The sequence below is a fragment of the Notamacropus eugenii genome, chromosome 1, assembly GCF_028372415.1.
Source record: "Notamacropus eugenii isolate mMacEug1 chromosome 1, mMacEug1.pri_v2, whole genome shotgun sequence".
Classification (NCBI taxonomy): Eukaryota; Metazoa; Chordata; class Mammalia; order Diprotodontia; family Macropodidae; genus Notamacropus; species Notamacropus eugenii.
In genome coordinates this window covers 97,857,086-97,881,411 of record NC_092872.1, presented here as the reverse complement: position 1 = coordinate 97,881,411, position 24,326 = coordinate 97,857,086, and the positions used below count along the sequence as shown (strand labels likewise).

At 39.0% G+C, this 24,326-nt stretch overlaps 1 protein-coding gene across 3 annotated transcripts in view; it reads right to left on the bottom strand.

Annotated features, from left to right (window-relative positions):
* SVEP1 (sushi, von Willebrand factor type A, EGF and pentraxin domain containing 1) overlaps nucleotides 1–24,326 on the bottom strand; it is a 321,762-nt gene that overhangs the window by 53,869 nt on the left and 243,567 nt on the right. For all 3 annotated transcript variants that reach the window (XM_072610622.1, XM_072610615.1, XM_072610607.1), the window contains exons 36-41: nucleotides 23,779–23,946; nucleotides 15,988–16,660; nucleotides 12,730–15,521; nucleotides 8,694–8,919; nucleotides 7,025–7,180; nucleotides 4,457–4,520 (exon numbers count right to left, since the gene is read on the bottom strand). In XM_072610622.1, coding sequence (XP_072466723.1) covers nucleotides 4,457–4,520; nucleotides 7,025–7,180; nucleotides 8,694–8,919; nucleotides 12,730–15,521; nucleotides 15,988–16,660; nucleotides 23,779–23,946 — 4,079 coding nt within the window. The remainder of the gene's footprint in view (nucleotides 1–4,456; nucleotides 4,521–7,024; nucleotides 7,181–8,693; nucleotides 8,920–12,729; nucleotides 15,522–15,987; nucleotides 16,661–23,778; nucleotides 23,947–24,326) is intronic.

Below are 24,326 nucleotides of genomic sequence, written 5' to 3'. Positions count from 1 at the left end.
TCTGTAGTGCTTGATATTAAATCCTCTTTAAACAACTAAGGGGGTAGGGTGCTGCCATCAGGAAGCAGAGGAACAGGAGTAAAAAAATGAGGAAGCCTTGTGCTGTGTCCCCATTAGGAGGTAAGAAATGGTACTGATAACTGAGAACTTGGAAAAACTAGAGGAAGTAGTGGCGGCACAACCACTGGGGATATCAGTTAACCCCAAAAGTAGTGTTGCAAGATAGGGGTAGGGTGAGCCTGGACTTTGTAGCTTTGGTCACATAAATGTATTTTTAGCTAAAATGAATTGACTAAAAGATGGAAGTTTTTGCTAAACAACTTCTGTGACTGCAGAGGCCATTCAGTCTTACTCTTACTTCAAAAGAACTTCATGAAATGAGGAATTTTCTCGTTTTTAAAATTAGTTTGTATGTTGTTTGTTTATTGTGGTTCACGTAGTTATCAGGGATGACTTAAATTTCTATACTTAAAGGTCTAAAAGTCATCAGTGCTCAAGGAGATAGAATTTAGTGCAGTTGAATAAGCCGTCAACATTGTTTAATAGAATTTATCCAAGGCTTGCTATTTCAGCTGGATATCTCAGAGGAACAAGCATAAGAACCAATTTCTCATGTCATTATTGTTTGAATTAAACGTACTGAAAATAAACATGGTCTCTTGCTCATTTCCTTTTCGTTCCATTTTTGGAGTCTCTGGTAACTTTAGTTTAAAAATGCCACCCAAGATGTTCAAAGTTATAGAACAGGATACGATAGACTAGAAGCAGTATAAAATGGAATGGGATGGGATAGAATGTGAAGGGACAGGATAAGACAGGAGAGGATGGAATGAGATGAGATAAGATGGGATGGGACAGGATGGAATGGAATAGAAGAGAAGAGAAAGAGAACACTCTATTTTAGTGATGGAACAGACTTGAGGCAGCCAGGCTTACGGGACAGAGCACTGACCAGGGACATGACAAAGGCAGCATGGTATAATATAAAAAGCATTGGATTTGGAGTTCAGATCCTGACTGATGCTACCTGCGAGTCATTGAGTACGCCTTTATAACATTGCTTGTATTTTACAGGGGTAGAGAACCTGCGTCCTTGAGGCCACGTGTCCTTCTAGGTCCTCAAGTGTAACCTTTTGACTGTGTCAAAGTTTTACGGGACAAATCTTTTTATTAAGGGGATTTGTTCTGTGAAGTTTGGATTCGGGCAAAGGGTGGCCCTTGAGGACCCAGAAGGCCAAATGTGGCCGCAGGTTCCCATCCCTGATAGAAATTTACATCACATAAAATGAAAGTGTTAGACAAAGTGACATTTTAATTTCCTTCTCCTATTAATCTATGATTCTATCTACAGGTTTCTTAGTCTTTGTGAGTTGTTTTCTCACAGTATTGTGTTAAGGTTTGTACTTTTATAAATCATAAGACTCCATGCACATTTGAGCTACCATTATTAATATGATTATTTGTCTAACTCACCTTCAGTTTACAGATAAGGAAATGGAGGCCCGAAGGTGACTTGCTTAGGGTCACACAGGCAGCAGTTGTTAACATCTGCTTTGTGGTTGCATTCTAAGCACCCGCACGACTCTTCCATCTCACTGGCAGCTAAAGCCTTCCATTAGGTTTTGATTTTGTGAGTTTTCTGAGAATAGGGGCTATCTTGCTTTGCTACTTGTATTTCCAGTGCTTTGCATGTAGCAAGTGCTTAATAAATGCTTTATTCAGTTCATTCTAGTGGTAGAGCCAAGATGTGAACCCAGATCTTTTGACTCCAGCATTCTTTTTTACTGTACTGCACTGCCTCCTGACTTGCAGTTAACCAGGAGACCAGATGACCCAGACCTACTTCTTTCTCTGTTCCTGGTTTCAGAGCTCTTTTTGTTTAAGAACCTACTACACCTCTGGAGGACAGACCCAGCATGTTCCATACGACTCTAAGAAGGCTGCTACCTCACATTTGCTTAGTGGGTCCATCCTTACCACCTGGTGTTTGGGAAAGTGGGAGCTGACTGGCACCAAAGATGTTGCTCTAGGATCTTCCTTCTTGGATCCTAACCCAACCCCAGTTCATTCCTAAATGACCAGACCCAGGTAGGGGAGGAGTCCAGACAGGAACTGGGTTTGGCGATAGCCTTGTCCTGAAACACACTGTAGCTGTAGCTAGAATTGGATTTAGGTGAGGAAGAGCCATCAGTCTCATTCTTACAGAGTCATCAAAGTCCAGTGGCATGACAAGATGACTGGGGATGGATCAGGGTGCAGTGACCTTTCTAAATGAAGTCATTTCCCAGGCTCAGTTTGTCTGAGGTAACACCCATTCAATGACTAAGGGCTAGGCTAGAACTGAGACACAAGATGGCTTAATTTATCATCACAAAAATATCAATCTGGGAGGGGAAGACCCTCAAGGTTTCTATTTACATTCATTCTAAGTCACTGTGAAAATGGAATGGTTAATGACTTTACTAACCACCTGTATTTACTTGAGCTCCCTTACTATCCAGAGGAGGCTGGGTTGACCTGGGAATCAGAATCAGCCAATCAGGAGGCAAACTGAGCATCCCTGGAGCTTGATGTACCAGAGATCCTTTGCGCTGTTCACTTGCTGAACCCAGAACTCTCTCGGCAGTGCCGGCAACCACGGAACTGACTTAAGCCAGTTCACACAGCTCTGACAATTAGCAAAAGCCTCCTAGTTCTGGGGCCTTGGAGACTTTTCAGCCTGACCCTCTTTCTTGTTCAGCGTACCCTGGAGTGCCTTATGACTTCTATGGAACAACTCCTTAATTAACCCTCATGCCCCCACCTCCCATAGCAGTACTTGATTGCACCCTGATATGGCTATTCCCACCCAGCTTTGTGGTTTCTCTTTGTCTGTATAATCTGTAAAACCTAACCCTAAACTGAGCTCAGTCCCAACTGCAGCTCCACATGCCTACTGCCAGCTTGAAAGAAATAAACACGAATACAACCTAATTCCATTTGCCTTTCTTAGACCCAACTCTGGAGGTTGACATCAAAACCTAAATGATGAACCATAGAGGCTTGGGCTGGGGGCTATTATTGGCCATTTATCCGCAGCCAGAGTGATTTGGGTTTAAAGGCCCAATCAAGTATATATCGCCTTACTCTATGACTTTAGTACCTTGTTGACTCTGACTGCACTGGATTCCCATCTATCCTCTTGTTGAAATTATTTCTCTTTTTTGAAGCTTCATTTCAGGTACCAACTTCTCCCTGTAGTCTTTTCTATTGCCACCTCACACCCCACCCAAATCTCCAGTTATGAGCAACCTGCAATTTCCATTTGTGAAACTCTTTCCTTACTCAGAGTTGTATTTCTTCACATGTGTAGACAAGGAAGACGTGACGGCTTATTGACTGGTGCCCGGAAGGTTGACATCTTGATGAAAACTGAAGGCCATTTCATACATATAGGAATGTCTCCATGACTGATTAGTTGAACCAGTTTCTATGAAGTCTAGGGGTCCACAGGATACCCTTAATCAGGGGAAAAGCTTAAAAATAGAACTCCTTGAGAGCAGGGACTTCTGTTTTTTTGTTTTTCTATACCTGGCACATAGTGGGAATTTAATACATACCTATTGAAAGAATGAGAAAGGCCTTGCAGCTCTGCAAAATAAATAGCTCAATTATTTTCAGACTGAACTAGAACTACAGTGGTAGAGAAAGAAAGCACATTTACGGCCTCTAAAGAAACACCAACATTTTCAACTTGGTACAAAGTAAGTTGTTGTCTGTTGATTAGTCATGTCCAACTCTTCATGACTCCATTTGGTTTTTTTTTGACAAAGAAACTGGAGTGGTTTTCCCTTTCCTTCTCAAGCTCATTTTAGAAATCAAGAAACGGAGGCAAACAAGTTAATTGACTTGCCCAGGGTCACACAATTAGTATCCAAGGTCCGATTTGAGCTCAGGTCCTTTTGACTCCAGGCCCTAAACTTTAGCCACCGTGCCACTTAGCTGCCCCTAGGGAACTTTCTCTTTGTGACAAAGTATAAAATAAAAATAATTTTAATAATGAATGAAAAATTAAAAAATAGTTAAAGCACATAAAGTATTGATATTATAAGTAAAAAGAAAAGATATGGTAGAAAACTTGAGTTCTTTACTGCTGCGATAGATCAACAGTATCTATCTGATGAATGTAACTTACTCTGTGACCTTTCACAAAGCATCGTAGTTAATCAACTGGACTTGAAGCAATTAATAATAGCAAAAGTTACTGTGCACTCTAAGGAAGAACTACGCACGTGTAGTTCACAATACTGAACATAAGACACATCTTTGAAGTTTGCCCGCTTTATAAAGGCACGATGGCTACTGAGCTTCTCGGGGGATGTATTCACATCCTTTCTCCACAGGTACGGCCTGTGTGCCAAAGCAGACCAAGATACGACTTCAGGATGTGAGGACAGAAGTGATTTTCAAAACTCACTTTTGCAGAGAGCCACAGCTCCACTCCATTGTTTGTTTTCCTGGCAGATACGTTCAGGGTCACCCTGTGAAGCAAAGCAGAAGGTCATTAAAAGGCAAAGGAAAAAAAATCCATATATCTATAGGAAGAAAGATAATATTTAAATGTTTCATTGTTCAGTTGTGTGCTACTCTTTGAGGTTTTCTCTTGGCAGAGATACTGGAGTGATTTGCCATTTCCTTCTCATTTTTACAGATGAGGAAACAGGCAAACAGGGTTAAGAAACTGAAGCAAAGAGGGTTAAATGACTTGCCCAAAGTCACACAGCTAGCAAGTATCTGAGGTCACACTTGAACTCAAGTCTTCCTGATTCCAGGCCTGGTGCTCAAACCGCTGTGCCACCTGGCTGTCTCATTTAAGTGTGTAGAAACAGTTTTGAGGCTGAAACCTTACAATAATTGAATTGGTACCAAAATTGATATTAGGAATAGGAGGTAAGGTTAGGACTTTAAGAAGCCACACTGGAATGCTTCCAAATGTAGACCTCAATCATAAAAGTGAAATTCAGGGTAAGGAACTTTCTTCACCTTCACCTTTGTTTCACAAGATAACAGGCTGTATTTACGAGCCATTTCTTTTTTTACAGAGTATCGAAGGAGATAAAGTCTATGAAGACCCTCCATATGTATGCCTCGATAGTCACTGTATAACGTATGCCCGCCCATGCCAGTCCTCTCTCTGCCCCCAATTTATAATTCATTATCTTTAATCCATTGTGGGCTGGCAAGCTAAATGAATAAATGGGATAGAATTCAATATCTGTGAGTAAACAGACTCTGACAAAGGAAGTGAAGGGTGTCCCTATGAGAAATGACCCTGACCCTCAGTGAACATCTCTGTGAGATCGATTTTGGGCGCTCAGAACCCTCCTTTATTTCTCATTTCTTGGCATTTTCCTCCCAGACAGTTGTCTTTGAGTTGAACCTGTCATAATGCAGGGGCATAATAAATGCTGATTGATTGAAATTCCTCGAAGAGTGGGATAAGGATTAGATGGGTGATTTCATTAGCACAGGGAACTTCTGGGCAAAGAGACTCCTTCCACCAAAGGACAACTGCTATTTTCTCTGCAACTGTTTTAGAGAACTGCCTAGAGCACTTAGAGGTCAAGTGACTTGTCCAGGGTCACATAGCCAGCACCCGGCTTGAGTTATAGAAGGAACTTGAACCCAAGACTTCCTGGCCTATGCCACACTGCCTTTCACTAAGATGATAAATGCCCATTTTATTCTCTTTGTTGTTGTTTCTTAGGCTCTCATTTTTATTTTACCATTCTCTTGTTTGTCATTGTGTGTTCATCCTTCATTGCTGAAGAAGATCATGCCATCAAGTCATTTTTGGAATGGAAGTTCTTGACCATTTTTTGTGTGTCATAGGCCCCTCTGAAGCCTGTGGACCTTTCCTCAGTATAATATTTTTAAACGTATAAAATAAAATAATGGGATTACAAAGAAAACTGGAGGTTAGTGAAAACGATGTTACTTTTCCAGGTAACTTTCCATTTTCTATCAGCAGCTCTGCTTAGTTCTGACTCCACAGAACATCATACCCTTGTGCCACTACCCTCTGGTGACTCTTTTCAGCTTCCTTTGGTGCATTATCTTTCTCCAGTAGATTGTAATCTCCTTGAGGGCAGGGACTATCTTCATTTTTCTTATTTGGATTCCCAGTGCTTAGCCCAGTGCCTGGCACTTAACAAATAGTTTATTTAATTGAATGGAAAAATAATTCAATTTTATAGATACCCTAAAATCTGTTCACAGATTCTTTTTGGTCTATGAACCCCAGGTTAAGAACCTCTGCTTCAGAAGAAGACGTTTGTTAAAAGTTCTGTTGATTGAGTTACCCCTGTTCCCAGCCTTGCTTGTTAAGTAATGCTGGGGGAAGATCTGGTAGGAAAGGAGACCCCAAGTCTGCAGTTGTATTACCTGCTTTTTGCTACTTTCTTTCTACCTTGGGGAGGAACTGAGATTCAAGGACCCCACCTCTTTTGCTGAGGTGGATTATCTTAAAGTTACCTATAAAAGTTGTCCCCACCTTGAAGCCATTGTTGTTTTCCAGCGATCAGCCACTTAATGTGTTGCTATCTTGAGGTGGTTACAATAAAATCTTCTTAATACTCTTTGTCCAGAGTTTTACTTGTTAATCAGGGTGAAAGCCCAAATGAAGAATTTTCCTTTCAACATGGTATTACTGTTAGCTAGCTGGTACAGTGGATAGAATGCTGGTCCTGGAGTCATTTTCCAGGGTTCACTCATCTTCCTGAGTTCAAATCTGGCCTCTGACACTTACTAGATGTGTGACCCTGGGCAAGTCACTTAACCTTGTTAAGTGAAAACTAGGGATTGAATGTTTCTACTCATAAGAAGTCCTCATTGACTTCAACAGGAGTTCTGATCTTATTTCCTAAGATACGAAAAGTTTCTATTAGAAACAAACTTCCTTGGAATAAAAGATAGTGAGGGTCACCTATACCAGTAAAACATGTGCCCAAGAAGTTTAAAAGATCAAATATTCCTCTTGGCTTACCTCTAACTCATAGCCAGCCTCACACTGGTAAATAATTGTGCTTTTGAAACTGTATTCTGTGCCAACCACAAGCCCATGCTCTGGAGTTTCAGGTTTCCCACAAGAAACTGGAGTGCAAGAATCATCAGAGAATGGTGGATCCCAAGTGCCATCCAGCTAAATGAAAAAGATAACAGAAGCCAATGTCGGCAGGCATGGACCACTGTACATGGTACAGACAGAAGTGATGAGATGATGGCAGGCAGGATGGATATGGCATGGCTACTTTACCTGATTACTTCCCAGCTGGACATCTCTCCCTCCTCAAATTTCTTCCAGCACTTTGCTGGACCTCTCCTTTGCACTTAGAGTTTCCTTTGTATTAGAGATATGTACAGATCTGGTTTCCCCTACTGGACTGTGAGCTCCTTAGGGTCAGGGGCTTTGTCTGCCTCATCCTCTTATCTCCTCTAGAGCTCAGTACAGTGCCCTGTGCAAATATGTTCTAGAAATGTGTTTTGAATTTGAATTTTAACTTAAAAAGTTAGTTTTCAATTAAGATTCTGTCAGGTAAGCACTAACAATTGTGTTCTCCAGCACAACAAAGGACTGTATAAATGAAATCTTTGATGTTTGGTGGAAATAAAAAATCAGTTAGCTTCCTATGCAAAAGCTTTCGGGACAGTTAAATATAATGATTATATATGTATGTATACATTACACAAAAGGAAGGAAGATCCTGTCTGTAAGGTTTCAAATTATGGTATGGTTTAGAATTCCATTCATTCAATAAATATTTATTAAGGGCCTATTATGTGCAAGGTGAGAAGCAGCACTAGCGAACAGAGGGAGGGCTGGTCTTTGAAGACAGGAAGACCTGCCTTTGGTGCATCCTAGCTCTGTGATGCCAGGAAGTCACGTGACCTTTCTGACTCTCAATTTCCTTATCTGCAAACCAGGAATATTAATAGCATTTCCTCACAGGGTGGCTGTGAGGATTAAGTAAAATGATAATATAAAAGCATTTTTTAGACTTCAAAGTGCTACATAAATATGAACTATGATTATAATTATCGTCTAGTAAGGGAATGAATCACAAGAACAGATGAACATAATGTGCATTATTTGCTAAGTGCATTTGAGAGAGGCAAAGCAAAGTTGTCTTTTCTTCCGTTTAAGGGTGGGAAATATAAGTATCCACAGGGATTCAGGGAAGACTTCATGGCAAGGTGACCTTTAGTTGGGTTTTAAAGAATACATAGGAATTCAACAGAGAAAGGTCAGGTGGGGAGAAAGGAGGACATTCTAGGTATCAGAAAAACAAAGATGGCATTTTTAGGCAGCATAGACCATGTTGGTCACAGTAGAGAGTGCAGAGAGGGTAGTCATATGAGATAAGATGAAAAGGTGCCAGATTATGAGGAACTGGAATGCCCAGCAAGGAAGCTTGAGCTCTGCTTGGGAAGTAATAAGGAGCCATTGATAATTTCACAAAGAGGTGTTGGAACACTTTGTACACTGACCCTTTGCACTTGAAATTTTGAGTAATCAGCGTTTGTATTAGAAAGATCATTTTGTTACAGTATTTACGTCCATGAAATCTTGAATCCTTTACAAGACACGGGGATACTAGCTACATGTCAGTGTATGCATAAGCAGCGCACTTTGCTCTTAAGAAGTAAAGCCTTACCTGACATGTTGAAGTGTTAGCTCCCCCCAAAGTGTATCCTTTTATGCATAATATAGAAACTTGTTTATTCACATTGAACTCATGACCAAGAAGAAGTATCTTGTTCATATCTGTTGGTAGAGGGCATTTCTTAGGAATACAGGAAATACTGTCAGGTGACCAATGCCCATCTTTCTGACAAGTCATTGTATCTGTATCTGATGCCATCATATAACCTTCCAGACACCTGAAATAAAGATGAAAGTATAACACCAGGGGGAGAAGGAGAGAGAGAAAGAGAGAGAGACAGAGAGAGAGGGAGAGAGAAAGAGAGAGAGGAGAGAATGTTGTTTATGGCTTATCTCTTAACCATAAGTGGTTTTGCAAGAAGTCAAAGAGAGAACTTTTTATTTGGCATATCTCCTGAGGACAACATATGGCAAAACTGGAAGCCAGGAGATACTTTGTCAAGTATAGCTGTATCATGGTTAAGTGCATAAACATCCATGTTATGGTTTATTCAAAGGAAACCTTGCTTTCAACATTATTAACATTGCCCTCTTTTTGGTTTACTTATTTCCTTGGTGGATAGGCAGATCTATTTTCACTCCAAATATAGCTTATGATCCAGTAGAGGCTAGGCTAAACTCCAAACTTAGACCTTTCAAAGGAAACTAATTTCACAAAATCTGGAAGGGGTAAGTTAGACAAATGGAACATTTAGAGAACACTTTTTCACTGTGGGGCATCATCAGTTTTATAGATAATTTCAGTATTTAGTGTGAAATGGAAGAAAAAAATATTTATTGAATGCCTACTGTGTGCAAAGCACCATGCTGGGTATTGGGGAAGATACAATATTATTACGAGACTATATGTTCTCAAGGAACGTATAGTCTAATAGAAAGATAAAAAACCAACACAGACAGCTATCATATACAATATTACATGATAAGTGCAGTAGAATGCTACAAAACAAAGCATCAAGCTTAGGAAAATGGGGGAAAATTGTTACCAACCAGGGGATCAAGGAAGACTTCCTGAAGGTAGTAGTACTTGAGTTAAACTTTAAAGAATGGGTAGAAATTCAACAAGCAAATGATAGGAAAACATTCCAGGCACATGATACAGACTGAACAAGGACAGAGAGATGTGAGAGTACAATGTATGTGTGAGGGACAGACAGTTATTCTGTGTATCCTAAGGTAGAGTGGTGGTGGTGGTGGGAATTAATATTTAGTAAGGCTGGAAACGTAGAATGTTGCTAAGCTCTGGAAGATGTTGAATGGCAGGAAGAAGGTTTTGAATTTATTTATTTTTTGGTAGGCAATAGGGCATCACTGGAAATTTTTTTAACAGAGAAGCAATGGAACCAAATCAATACCCAAGAAGCATGAAGGATAAAAGAGAGAGTAGACATACTGAAGGTTCTATAAGGAGACCTGAGAAGTAAAGGGAAATGAAAAACATAAGAGACCAGTTGAATGATAGTGATACTGACAAAGATAGTGAAGTAAGGAGGAGGAAGAGATGTAAGGGGGAAAAGAGTGAGTTTGGTTGTGAACTTGTTAATTTTGAGATGGGACATGCAGTAGGAGATTTCTTGAAGTCAGGTGAAGATGAGATTCTGTAACTCCAAAGAGAGAGGCCAAGATGGGAGACCAATCCAGATTTAGGACCCATCTGCACAGAGATGATCTTCAAAACTATGAGAATGTATAAGACCACCAAAGGACAAAGAACAAGAGAGAAGAGAAAATGACTAAGGATAGATCTTTGGTGAGTATGGACATTAAAGGGCTAGACTGCAAAATGATACAATTACAGATAAAAAGTAAAATCAAGAGTGTATAGTATCTGAGCTTGAGGGGTAAGAGAATATTTTAGTTAATAGCATCAGTAACTGAAGAAAAGGATCCTACATCAGAAGGAGGATGAATGGTTAATGAATAAACATTTATTAAGTACCTCCTTTGTGCCAGGAACTGTACTCAATATGGCAGATACATAAAGAGGCAAACAGACAGTCTTTGCCCTCAAGGAACTTACAATCTAATGGAGGGAGACAACATGCCACCAAGTATATACAAAGTAAGCTATATACAGGAGAAATAGGAAATAATTAGTAGAAAGTAGCACTGGATCTGGCAATTAGAAAGTCACTGATAACCTTTAAAAGAACATTTTCATTCAAGCTGTAAGACCAGAAGCTTAACTGTAAGAATGACAGAGTCATGAGAAGGGAAGGAATTACGAAGAGATAACTTTTTAAAGGAATCTAACAGTTAAAGCAAGGAAAGAGATGGGACACTGGTGATCTCATCAGCTCACATGGATTCAATTATCTTAAGGAACAGGTCCAGGATCTGAACCCAAGTCCCACATTTTCTAAATTCAGTGTTTTGTTTTTTTTTCTAGTACATCATACTACCTGCTAGACAGCTCCATCAGGTGTTATACTGACATCTCAGATTCAATATATATAAATTGAAACTTGCCATCTTTACCCCAGAACTTCCCTTGTTTTCCCAATTTCCATATTATGGCATCAAATTTGCCTTGACACTCAGCTTCAGAATCAGCAAGTTGTCTTGGAAAGAGCTCTGATTTGGAGTTGGAAGTCTTACATTGAAAGCCTGACACTTTTCCTTATTTCTTATGTTATTTCAGGCAGATCCTAGGATCATAGACTACACCTGGAAGGGTATTCAGAGGTCATGGAGGAAACTGAGGCTCAGGAAAGGTCACAAATATTAAGCATCAGAAGTGGGATTTGAGCCCAGGCTTTTTGAATCCAGAGCCAGAATTCTTTTCATTGTCCTACAACTTCTTCTCCAGGTAAGCTTCCTAATTGCTCTAGACTTTACTTTCCCTATGCATGAAGTGATTTAGGTTAGATAATCTCTATGGTTCTTTCCAGCTCTAACTCCTACAATCCCATTGGTCTTCCCTTTCCCTCATCCCCAGGTTAATCCTGCAATAACTCTCACTTCTAGCCACAGCTCTCCACTCACAGCACCATCATTCTACTTCAGTACAGGGAATATCTCCTCTCCACATTGCCACCTGCTACAATCTTTACTTTCTTTCATACCCCATGAAGAGTTAATCTTCCAATCAATATGTTACTACCATAAGGATGATTATTATTCGACATCATTACATTTAAAAAATAACCACTGGATGGAATTCCAAACAACAGAATGACTATTTAGCAATTCTGGGTAGAATGAAGCCAAGGATGGGTCAATTTACTGGAGGAAAATGGTAGATTTGGAATATAGAGGACCTGAGTTCTACTCTAGCTCCTATCACTCTCTGTATGACATTGGACAAATGTTCACACATCTCAAATGGGGATAATACTACTTGTACTACCTATCCCATGGAAGCACTGTGGTGTAAAGGCTAGAGAGCTGACTTTGAAACCAGTAAATCTTAGGTACAAGTCTTGCCTGTGACACATCCTGTCAGTGCTCTAGGCAACTTCCTAAGATGAAAAGTTGCTATGCTGCATTGGTAGAGGGAGTTTTCTCACCTGGAAGTTCCCTATGCTAATGAAACGAGAGGCCCAGGCCCTAGTACTCTGTATATCATTATAAAAACGTAAGGTGTTGTTCTAAAAACTCTGGAGTTCATAAGGCCAAGCCTTAGAGGGTACAGTTTACTTTTCTTTGTATCTCCCAGTCCTCAGCACAGTACATCACACATAGTAGACACTAAATAATTGCTTGTATTTATAAATAATTACTTGTAACACATTCATTTCATAAAAGATGATTTTAAAAAACCTGTCATTTATTTTCCCTTTAAACTTTTCCTGCTTATGTCTCTTAGAGACCTCAGAACAGGGGTTCTTAACCTGAGGGGGTCTGTGACTTAAATTTATTTTTCATAGCTGTATTTCAATACAATTAGTTTCCTTTGTAATCTTATTTTATCATATGTATTTTAAAAACATTATTTGGAGAAGGGCTCTCTATGCTTCATCAGATTGCCCAAGAAGTCTACGACACAACAAAAGTTAAGACTTCCTGGTGTAGATTTGCTACCTTACCTGTGCTCTACTTTGCTTCCATATGTGTAGGCCTCTCCAGTTGCCACTGCATTAGCTACAGGAGGTGGTGGTCCACAGGAGAGGAGCTCACAGCTTGGATAGGGCTCACTCCATGTCCCTTTCTCTGTACAAACCAAGTCAGATCTGTCCCTCATGACATAGCCAGTCACACAACTGTAGGTTATTGCATTCTCCTCCAGGGAACTGCTCCCATTGATGAATGCATTCAAGATCATTGGTGGAGGGCCACAAGAAATGTGCCCACAGAGTGGAAAGCCAGCACTCCATTGCCCAGCTGCCTCACAAGTAATTTCAGAAGGCCCTAGGAGCTTGAAGCCGTCAAGGCATTGAAACTGGGCAGCCTTTCCACAACTGAAATCTTCCCCAACAACGAGCCCATTTTGAATCAGGGGTGCAGGGCACTCACAGGGCAAGCAAGAAGGGGGACTACCACTCCAGACACCACTGGAAAGACACTGTCTCAAAGGAGAGCCATGGAGCTCATAACCAGTGAAGCACACGTACTGTATGTAGTTTCCAAAAGAAAAGGAGGAACCATTTAGGAAGCCATGGGAGAGATCTTCAGGGGGGCCACAGTTGACTGGTTTGCAGAGAGGTATCTCTCCATTCCAGGTGCCATCAACTTGACAGGTCAGCTTTGTGGTTCCATGCAAGACATAGCCTTCATGACAGTGGAAATCTATTTCCTTCCCAAAGCTGTGTTCCAGTCCACTCACTTCTCCATTGACAATCTGTGGTGGTGCAGGACACCTGATAGCCACACAGACTGGAGTGACCCCACTCCAGTTCCCATCAGCTAGGCACACTCGACTTCTAGAACCTTCAAGAAAGAATCCTTCGTTGCAAGTATACACAACCTCCTTTTGGAATGTGTACTCATCTCCACTCACCTGGCTGTTCTGTGAGACTGGGGGTGGACCACAGGCCACAGGAATACAAATTGGCTCATCCCCATCCCACTGACTATCTTCCTGACATGTTCTCTGGTTGGTGCCATTCAGCTCATACCCAGTGTTACACGAATAATGTAACACACTCAAGTATGTATAATTCCCTCCTTGAATAGATCCATTCATTAGTTGGTTTGGCTTACTGCATGAAATTACCTCACAGTGTGGGGCAGTATCACTCCACTGTCGATTTGACAGGCAAAGTCTTTCTCTAGAACCCACCAGCACATGCCCTCGATTACAACTATAGTGCACTACACTGCCCATTGTATTTTCAGTAAAATGCAAAACGCCATTCTGTGGCTGACTAGGCAAGTCACATTCTATTGACATGCATGCAGGGGCGCTGCCATTCCAAGTCCCATCTTCCTGGCAAATCAGCATAGGATTACCCAAAAGCTCATGTCCGGGGTTACAAGAATATAAAACTAGAGTACTATATAAAAAGTTTGGTGTCTGTATAACAGTAGAGCCTTTCATATTTTTCTGGGTATGGTCCATTGGACTAAGTGAATGAGGAGGATCAGGAGTAAGGTATGGGACTTCCATAGCATCGTCTTCTTGATCAAAATATCCTTCTTGTCCTTTTACTTTCACATAGTCTCCAAAATCAATATGGGGAGGAAGACCACAGTCTATGGGAAGACATGTTGGTATAAAGCTAGACCACCCTGACTCATCACAGGTTTGCATGGCATGGCCCATTAACTGGAATCCTGGGAAACAGCTGTAGATAATCATGGCACCATAGCTGTAATCTGCTCCTTCCACAAAGCCATTTTCGATAGGTTGTGGGGGATCACAATAAATGGGATTGCAAGATGGAACAGCTATATCCCAATCCCCTGTCTCTAAGCACATCAGAGTTTTTGGTCCTTTCAGACTAAATCCCCTATCACATGAGTATGAAATGGTTTGTCCATAATGGAGGTTTGTATACGAAAGTTTGCCATTTGGAATCTCACTGGGCTTTGGACACTCAATGGGTTTGCAAGTTGGTTTTCCTCCAAGCCAATGCCCATCTTCTCCACAAAGAATGGTCATGTTTCCCATCAATTCAAAGCCAGGTTTACATGTGTACAAGGCTGTGCTGAGGTAGGCAAGACCTTGAACATCTATGATGCCATTGGGGATTTCTTCAGGCTGGGGGCATTCAACAGGGATGCACTCTGGCAGTGGAGAGCTCCACGTGCCATCAGCTTGGCAGGATATGGTAGAATCTCCTCTCATGAAAAACCCATCTACACAAGAGTATTTGACAACACTTCCAAAATGAAGAGCAGGGGAAGATTCAGGAACACCAAAGGAAATGAGTGGAGGTGGGAGGCAAAGCACCATTTTACAAACAGGAAAAGAGCCATTCCACTGTTGTGATACCAAGCATTTCAGGATAGAGGGTCCTTGGAGGATATAACCCTCTTTACAGGAAAACTGCACCAAACCAACTTCATGAACTAGTTCCTTTAATACAAGTTGATTTTCCACCAGGGGTGGGTCTGGGCACTTGGCTGGTATACATTTTTGGTTGGGCTTTTTGTTCCACTTTCCTGATTTCTGGCAAGTCCAAGAAGCATCTCCCATAAGGTCATAACCGTCATCACAAAAAAATTGAACTTTGGATCCCACCTCAAAGTTTTCTCCTCTGATATAGCCATTCTGGAGAGATGGAGGTTTCCCACAGCTGAGGGGTATGCAGGTTGGAGGGGATTCACAATACCATTGGCGATTGGCTTGGCAGACACATATAGGATTTCCCACCATTTTGTATCCTGGATTACACTGATACCTCACTTCACTTTCAAAGACCTTCCCAGTAGAGCGCTGTATAATGGGGAATAAAACAATAGGGCATGTTTGAAAATGTAACCAAAAGTGTAATTGTGGTAGATCAGATAATTTATTTTATTCACTGAGAATACCCAAATGACAATGAAATTAAAATGTCTATGAGGAAAATGGACTGTGCAAGTCACAGTATTTAGAATATTTTCTAAATGTTCTGCTCTATTTTTTTTTTAATTAGAAGGTTAAAAAAAGCACGAGGAAACTGAAACTAACAGCCCATTCACAACCAGCATAGTACTGGGCACATAGTAGGTATTCAATAAATGCCTTTTTTAAATCGTTGAGCAATGCAATGGGAATAAATTCCTAAGCAAACTGTATAATTCACACTTCCCAAGACAATGTCAAAATTGGTCTTAGACAAAACAACAAAATTTCAAATATAACATAACATACATAACATAATATAATACAAGTGACTTCCAAGTAATTAATCTCTTACCTCCACAAATCCATTCTCAATTTTGGGTGGTTCATTACAAGACACTGGGTGGCAGGTAGGTATGCGGCTACCCCACTGTCCTGTGGCTTCACAGGTACTCTTCTTTTCTCCTTTGATATAGAATCCCCTGTTGCAACTATAAGCTACTACTGCCCCAAAACTGTAGTTGCTTCCACTTGCATAGCCATTCTTGATACTTGGTGGTTCTCCACACCGAACTGGGATACACTGGATTGACATAGGAGAAGGATTCCAGTGGCCACCTCGCATACACTCAATCTTAGCTGAGGTGTTCAGGACAAAGCCTTCCATGCATTTAAAGCTCACAATGGATCCAGCTGCAAATCTGGCTTTACTTACAGATTCCAGGATGCTATACAGGACAGATGGAGGTTTCTCACAGAAATCAGCTATACAATGGGGTACAGCCTGACCCTCCAGGGGAACCCACTGCCCCTGGGCATTACAGTGCAGCTGGGAGTTGCCAGCCAAGCTATACCCATCTGCACAGTAGTAATAAGCAACATCTCCATATAAGCGGTGGCTAGTCTCTGGGGAGGCATGTTCCACACTAGGAGGTTCATCGCAGGAAACAGCTAGGCACTGCTGATCATTTTCACTCCATACACCGCTTGCCAGGCATTCAATGGTTTCAGTGCCAACAAGAGTATACCTGTGATATTAGAGGAGAGAAATGAATCCCAAGTATGGGTTTGGAAACATTCTTTGTATGTATTTTAACTTTTTTTTAATGACCAAATATTAATTTTCCTTTTGTCCTACTCTCTAGTACTTTTCTTCTAAAAATTTCCCCCTTAAATTTATGGATTTTATTTTTAAGTTAAAATTATTTATCATAATGTCATAGAATCACGGATGTAAAAAGTTGAGACATCTCAGAGGCAGTCTGGACCGGCTTCCTCATTTTACAGGCTAGGACACTATGAATTTGCCTTATACAGATGGTAAGTAGAAGAAGGATTTGAAACTAAATTGTCTCTAAAGTCAATACTCTTTGTAGAATCAGTATGCTTTCTGCCAGGGCAGCTGGTGGTGTAGTGGATAGAGTGTTGGGCCTAGGGTGAGAAAGACTCCTCTTGTGTTCAAATCTGGCCTCAGACACTTACTGGACATGTGACTCTGGGCAAATCACTTACTCCCACCTGTTTCAGTTTTCTCATCTGTAAAATGAACTGGAAAAAGAAATGGCAAACCACTCCAGTATCTTTGCTAAGAAAGTACCAAATAGGGTCATAATGATTTGGATATGAATGAAAGTGACCAAACATAGTATTCTTTACTATGCCACTTCCTTAACACTGGTACCATTATAGGAATATAAAATATAGTACTTCCTATAAATAAGCTCTATGAGATAAATGGAAACGTTACCTTAAACATGCTTAGTTTTATCATCTTTTCACTGATTTTACTATACCATATGGTAGAAAGAACACTGGATTAGAGGTAAGGAAATTTAGATAGTGTCTCAGCTAATACAGAACATTGAGCACCATGGACAGTGGTGTGCACATAGTAGGGATTCAATTTTTGTTGAATGAATCAAATAGTTTCACAATTTTGTGCAAACAATTTAACAAGTGAGCTTTTCTCATTCATAAAACAATGACACATTTTCTATTTTACGTAACTATTGAGAAGATCACATGAGAAAAAGTGAAAGTGTTTTGAAATGTTGTAAAGCACCATGCATTATTATTATTACTATTAATAATAAATGGTTAACTTGAGAAAATAGGAAGTTTTGAAATATAAATATCTTTACAAATGTAAATTAGCATTATTTCTACTAATAGAAAATGGTAAAATTTAGAATATTAGAAGGATTTTGAACTGTTGTAAAGTACCATACAAATTTAAGTTATTATTCATATTCCTAGTAATACATGTTCAAGTTTATAAATTCTACTTTTCTTTCTCCTCCACAGTGATATAAAATATAAATGCTATGCAAAGTCAATACAATATGATAAACAGCAATAGTTTAAAAATTATATCAACACTTCATTTTCCTGAAAGAAAATATGGTTTCCTACTTTGATCCTTTTCAAACGTGCAAATTTTTGTTACTAGATAACTTAAAATACTGATAGCTAGTCTTTGATCCCTGTTATGTATTCAAAGGCAGCAAATTATTAAGGCAATTTCATTCTACCTACTCTTTATAAATAGCAGCTGTTCAAACATACCTCACACTGCTCTTTTAAATTCTGCCCTTGAAAAGAAGGTATCTAATAGCCCAGTGTGCAGGTCTCTGATGAATCTTTCCAGCTGAATTCTCAATTCAATGAATGAAAATTACAACTGTAAAATCATTCTAATTTTTCTACTAGAATATATTTTTCAAAAGATTATTGGGTAAAATTCTAGAAATATATAGAATATAAATCATATCATTTTAAGTGTTTTTGTACAGTATCTTTGTTTTGTGTTTTTTTCTCACTTAAATCCTAATCCATGCTGCTAGAAAAAAACTTGTAAAATATTTGTGTAGACCAAAAAGGCACCAAATCAATGAAATTTTCCAAGACTTTAGATTTTGTATCATTTGAAATTATTCTTATTTCAATGAAGGGCTGTGTGCCATAGCCTATAGAAAGCTAGTCTTCAAGCCAGGAAACCCTGGACTCAAGTTCTACGTCTTACACATAGGCTGGGTGACTCTGGGCAAATCATTGAGCACGTCAATGTTGTAGACAACTCTCTGACACTTGAAGCTTCAGAGAAGCTTGTCAGCCTGCTTTGGGAAAAGAGTTTTTCCTAGTCCTGTATGTCAGTGAAGTCATAGACCTAGCCCATCTTCCTTATTTAAAGAAATTTATACTTAGATCGCATATCACCCATCTCAGAATTTCATATCCGTAAGTATTTTATAAGATGAATTGACATAATCGGCCAAAATACCCTCCCCTTCCCCAATTCATCACAGTACCATTTCTAATATACTAAAATTCCATAGACCCTTGGCCAGAGACAAGTCTTGATTTGTCTTGGGACTCAAAACTGTTCTGATATAACATTATTCTCCTTAAAAAATAAAAATGAACCTTTCAGTCACCATAATGTAGTTTGCCCTGTGTACATGTCAATCATTTCATCTAATATTTAAAAACAAATTTAAGGGATAGCACCTTAGTGGAACAAAGATAAATTTCGCCATATTTTGAATTCTTACACTGAAAGAAAAACCCTGCAGTAATGGCTCGTAGTACAAAGACCTTGGATTACTAAAGCCACTGGCATCTAAGCCCTGGCTGGAAAAGCTTCAAAGACTAGGCTGGTTAGTGAAAAGATATTCATTATGTACCCCTTTATGTGTTATGTATATTATGTCCAAGTTGGGACAAGGGGTACATTTTATGGATGAAGTAATTCGTGAAACTGTCTAGTAAGGCAGGGAGGGGTTGTGACGTGCTTTTATGGAGCACCTCTGCCAATGAAATCATGAATGTTTCTGAAATGGCTGAAATATATCTTAGATTAGAAAATGGAGAGTATAATTATGTGGAAATAACAAGGGAAATGTTTGGAGTACACAGTATTGAGAAAACCTTGTCTCTCATTTTCCTGTTTTCAGGGGATTAAAAAAAATGCTCCTCTGATTTACTGTGGTCAAGGTTAGCCAATGGAAATAGCAACCTTACTATGTCTGCAGTGTGTCTTCATTTCAAACTCACCTCAAGATGCTCGTTTGATGGTGATTTTTGTAGCAAATTATAATAACAAGTTGCTATCATCATTTTTTTCTGCATCTGTCCTTTCTACCCATACAAAGCTCTCCCCTATTCCTAGACTGTGAAAATTATGGAGAAATAATTTATATTTCTAATCATAATGTCAGTATTTAGTACTTTAGTTTGTCAGTTAATTTTTGACCTAAAGATGGGCAACCTAGAAGGTTTTAAACGTGATAGTTCTTCTTTTAAACTTAAAACTTTAAATTTAAACACTCAGTGTTGCCTGACTATTTGCACAATTGAACAGTGAGATTTCAAGGATAAGGAGATTAAGGTAGAATTTAATGCAGTGATTCCCAGGCTTTTCTTGAGGATCCATTTTTAACATACAAAAATCTCATAGTCCCCCAATATGATAGTAGTGTTACTGTTAGCATCTACTCTAAAAATTCATGAGGTAAAAAGTAAGCTACTATGAATTTAATAACACTTTTAAATCAATTTATATTTTATTAATTCCATTTATTTTCAAAAATATACAAATATGTAACTATGTACATGTATATATACATAGAGTGTCCCAAGTCTTCATGCAGTTTAAAATTTTAATAGCCTAAAACTGCATGAGGATTTTTAAAACACTGTGTTTCAAGAGGAAATCATAATAGATAAATGCAGAATTTGTTTATTCACTCTGTAGCAAGTATGTTTGCTTATTTATTGTACCAAGTCACATGATATAGTTTGCTAGGACTAAATAAATATTTACTTTTAAATATTATGTATAATGTGCATGTGATTTCATGGATGTCTTGCAAGAACTCTATAGTCCTCCAGGGGATCTAGGGCAAAGCAAACTAGGGGCAAATCTCTGATATTCAATGGTAAAGTATCTCTTAATTTTTGTTTGTTTCTTGATTCTCGAGCATCTAAAATCACTCTACTTACATTGCCTTTTCCTTTAACTACATATGAGTGAATAGTAGACAGCAGATATGACTACTTCTTGAGTAGAAACAAAAAGAAGGAATTTGCCCTTCTATCTCATGGCAATTGCCATGTTCATATACATCTATAAATGATTCACTTCCTCTAAAAAAACCCCATCTTAAAAAAATCTCAAGGGTAGACTTTGGGATCTGTAATCAGAGATAACAATGAATACAGGATATGTTCATTTTAGGTGTTAGGATACCATTGCCCATGTTATCAATTGTGCCAAAAGATAATTTAAAAAAAGCACATATTTCTATTGACCATTGAACAAATACACACTGTCCTGAGATGATCTCTCCATATTTTGCAAGTTCCAGGAATCTTCATAGCTAGGAATCAGTAACTCCATGTAATTGGAAATGATCTGATTGATCACATAAAATGAAAAGTGAGAAAGAGCCCCAGGAGATCTCTTATCATTAGAACTTGTTTAGAACTTGTTTTGAGTGGTTGGCCAAATCTGTTCTTACCAAATTATTTATATTAAGTATAAAGGTAGAAATTGGTATCGTGGCACAGGGAATAAAAAACTAGGCTTAATAGTTAGGAAGATTTGGGTTCAAATTCTGTCTTGACACAGTCTAGCTATGTGATGATGAGTGAGTCAACCAACCTCTGGGGAACTCTTTGAGCCCATAAATTGCAGATGAATTGCGTTTATGGTAGAAGATTCCACCCCGGTAGTTCTCCACATTCAAGAAATCATTAGTTTGCACCAAAACAACAACAAAAAAATAAAAACAGCAGCAACAACAAACCCTATGAATATAATTCCCTTGGGTATGGAGCACATCCATAGCAAGGAAATCCTTAAAAACAAACAAACGAACACATAAATAAAATAGAACCTTAAGGCAATCCTTCATTGCTCCAAAATCACAGGCCAGTCAGACATCACTTCACAAGCTATGCTAGCTTCGTTATCAACAACTTGCATTGTCGGTTTTCTTTCTTTGTTGTATTGAGTCATTTCACTCATTCCTGAGTATTTGTGATGCCATTTGGGTCTTTCTTGATAAAGACACTGGAATGGTTTGTCATTTCTTTCCCTAGCTCATTTTACAGGTGGGGAAGCAAACAAGGGTAAATGCTTGCTCAGGGTCACACAGCTAGCAAGCGTCTGAGGCTGGATTTGAATTCAGGTCTTCCTTACTTTAGGTCTGGTGCTATAATGACTGTGCCATCTAGCTGTCCCAGTTTTCTCTCACATAATGTTTTATATGGGAAACAAAGAGGATTCAGGAATAATTATTTCACCAGTAAGCATTATTATTCTGTGGAGTTCCATTACAATGAGAAAAGAGGAACAATTTACAGTTACTTCAAGTAGTCTTTGAGTATTCATCAGCCTAAGATTCAAAAAGCATGAACCATATTTGGGCCAAGCCAGACAATCTTGATCTAAATTCTGGGTTCTAAATGGTACTTCAGAGAGGGCAAAACTCAGAGTAAACAGGAACAATCTCAAGACATTTATGGATCTAACTCTAAATATAGTGTCTAAAAAATAGCTGAATCCCAGAAACCCTTTTTTTTATAAGAAAGCTTTGTTTAAATAAGTTGGTACAACAATTATCTAAGTTAGATTTGTGTCCTCTTACTAACCCAATCAGAAAGAAAAGGATTTTCCTTAATGATGTTGATAAGCAATTGTGATCTTTCACCAGCAGTGGTCAGAAGAGCTAGTGAGACCTCTTGGCAAGTCTATGCTTGCTTCTTAGAAAGGAATGTCCATCTGTCTGTTGACCTTTCACAACTTTGCTCCCTCAGGTCTGGTACCTACAGTACTTAGTTCCCATTTTCATTAACAATACAGAACTTCTGTACTAGAAAGTTTAGGACAATAGATTTAGAACTTGAGTCCATCTGGTTAGAGAATTTAATCAGGAATTGACTAGGATCCAGAGCCTGCCAAGGTCTCAGTTCTGACAGCAGGTGACATGTACACTGTAATCAACTTGTTTGTTACCCAGTCATCCAGGTTTTCAAAGTTCTATCTTTTTATACAGTTGGATCATCAGAAAGTAAAGTAACTGTGGCTAATGACCTCAGTTCCTTACAGGAATGTCTTTATTACATGATGATTTAATGTAATACTTTTTATCTTTATAGAGGGTGTGGTACCATAGACTTGGAAATAGAAGGCAAAGTCCTTGGTATTTCCTTAAGACTCCTTTGTTACATGTTATCATTTCTCTTTTCTGCCAGCTGGCTCACTGGTACCATCTACTGGGTTTTGGCTGCCACCTCTTTCCATCTATTTCCTTATTTTCTACTTTTCTTTCAAGCTAGTTACATGAATAGAGGTTTTCTTCCCCTCTTCCTTCTCTAGAAGCAATATAACACAATCTTAAGAGGTTTTCAAAAAGAAATACTGAAATATTGCAGGGTAAGAATCCAAATGTGGAGCTGGAGACACTGATAAAAGTTGCAAAGCAGTATCATACATTAGAAAGAGTGCTGGATTTGGCAAAAAAGACCTGGATTAAAGACTGGGAGGGTATGAGTAGATTCTGGGTAGAAAGAAACATAGGCCTCAAAAAATGGGTGACCTTATGTTTTTGGAGTTCATCTTAATATTTCATGACAGGAGAGATGGAATGGTCTCTCCTATCTAGTTTAGGACTGAACTTGAAGTTTCATTTGTTCACTCAACAAACATTTGTTTAGTGTTTCCTATGTGCCAGACACTGTAGTAGGCACTAGACATACAAAAACATTCCAAATCTGTCATGATCACATCAATAAGGACTACAACTTACTAACTTTGATGTTCTCAGAAAACAAAAGAAAAACATATTTATAATTAAAAGGTTAAGTTGGAGAATATTATGGCAACAATTCAGTCATAACCATTTTTATTCCCCAGAAAACCATCTTTTATTCATAAGTTGTTATCAAAGAAAAAGTGTTTGGACTCATGAGTCTGCAACTGAAGGGGAGTTTGACATGAGGCTTTGGAAGAGTTTTGTTAATTTCCTTTCTCCTTGTTGCTGGTCAGTCCTTTTCCTGACAATTCTCATGCTTAAGGAACATTGCTGGTTATTGTTCAACCCGATATACTTTGTCTTTGCTCAGCTCCTTTGAGTTTACATACCCTTCTTTGCATTTATAAGTTACAGTGTTTCCGAATGTAAAATTATTCCCTTGAGTGATGGCATCTTTGATGGATGGAGGGTCTCCGCAGAAGACAAGCTCACACACAGGGGGTGTTGTATTCCAATTTCCTGTAGCTTTACATTCTATAACTGAAGGTCCCTGTAAGCTAAAAAAATCAGAGAATAACATTGATTAGCTATCCCTGGAATAGGAGAGATGGGGTCAGGAGGAAGTGAAACAAAATGATGGATTTTAATACCAAAGAAATTGCCTTCACATGAGAAATACAACTGAAGGCAGAACTTCCACCAGCAATTTAAGTGAGCTAGATAACTGGGAGGATGGCAGCGTACCTGTGATTATACGTGGTGATGAAAAAGAAGTAGAATATTTGTCTTGGATGAAAGATGGCACCTATAGTGTTTCTTCTTGAGTTTTTTCCCTCATGTGCCATCCTTGTGGTGCATAATCTTATTTGGTAGGTGTCTAGGTTAGCCTAAGAACATGGCATATGCCACTCTACAATTAGAAGAATAAGACTGATTT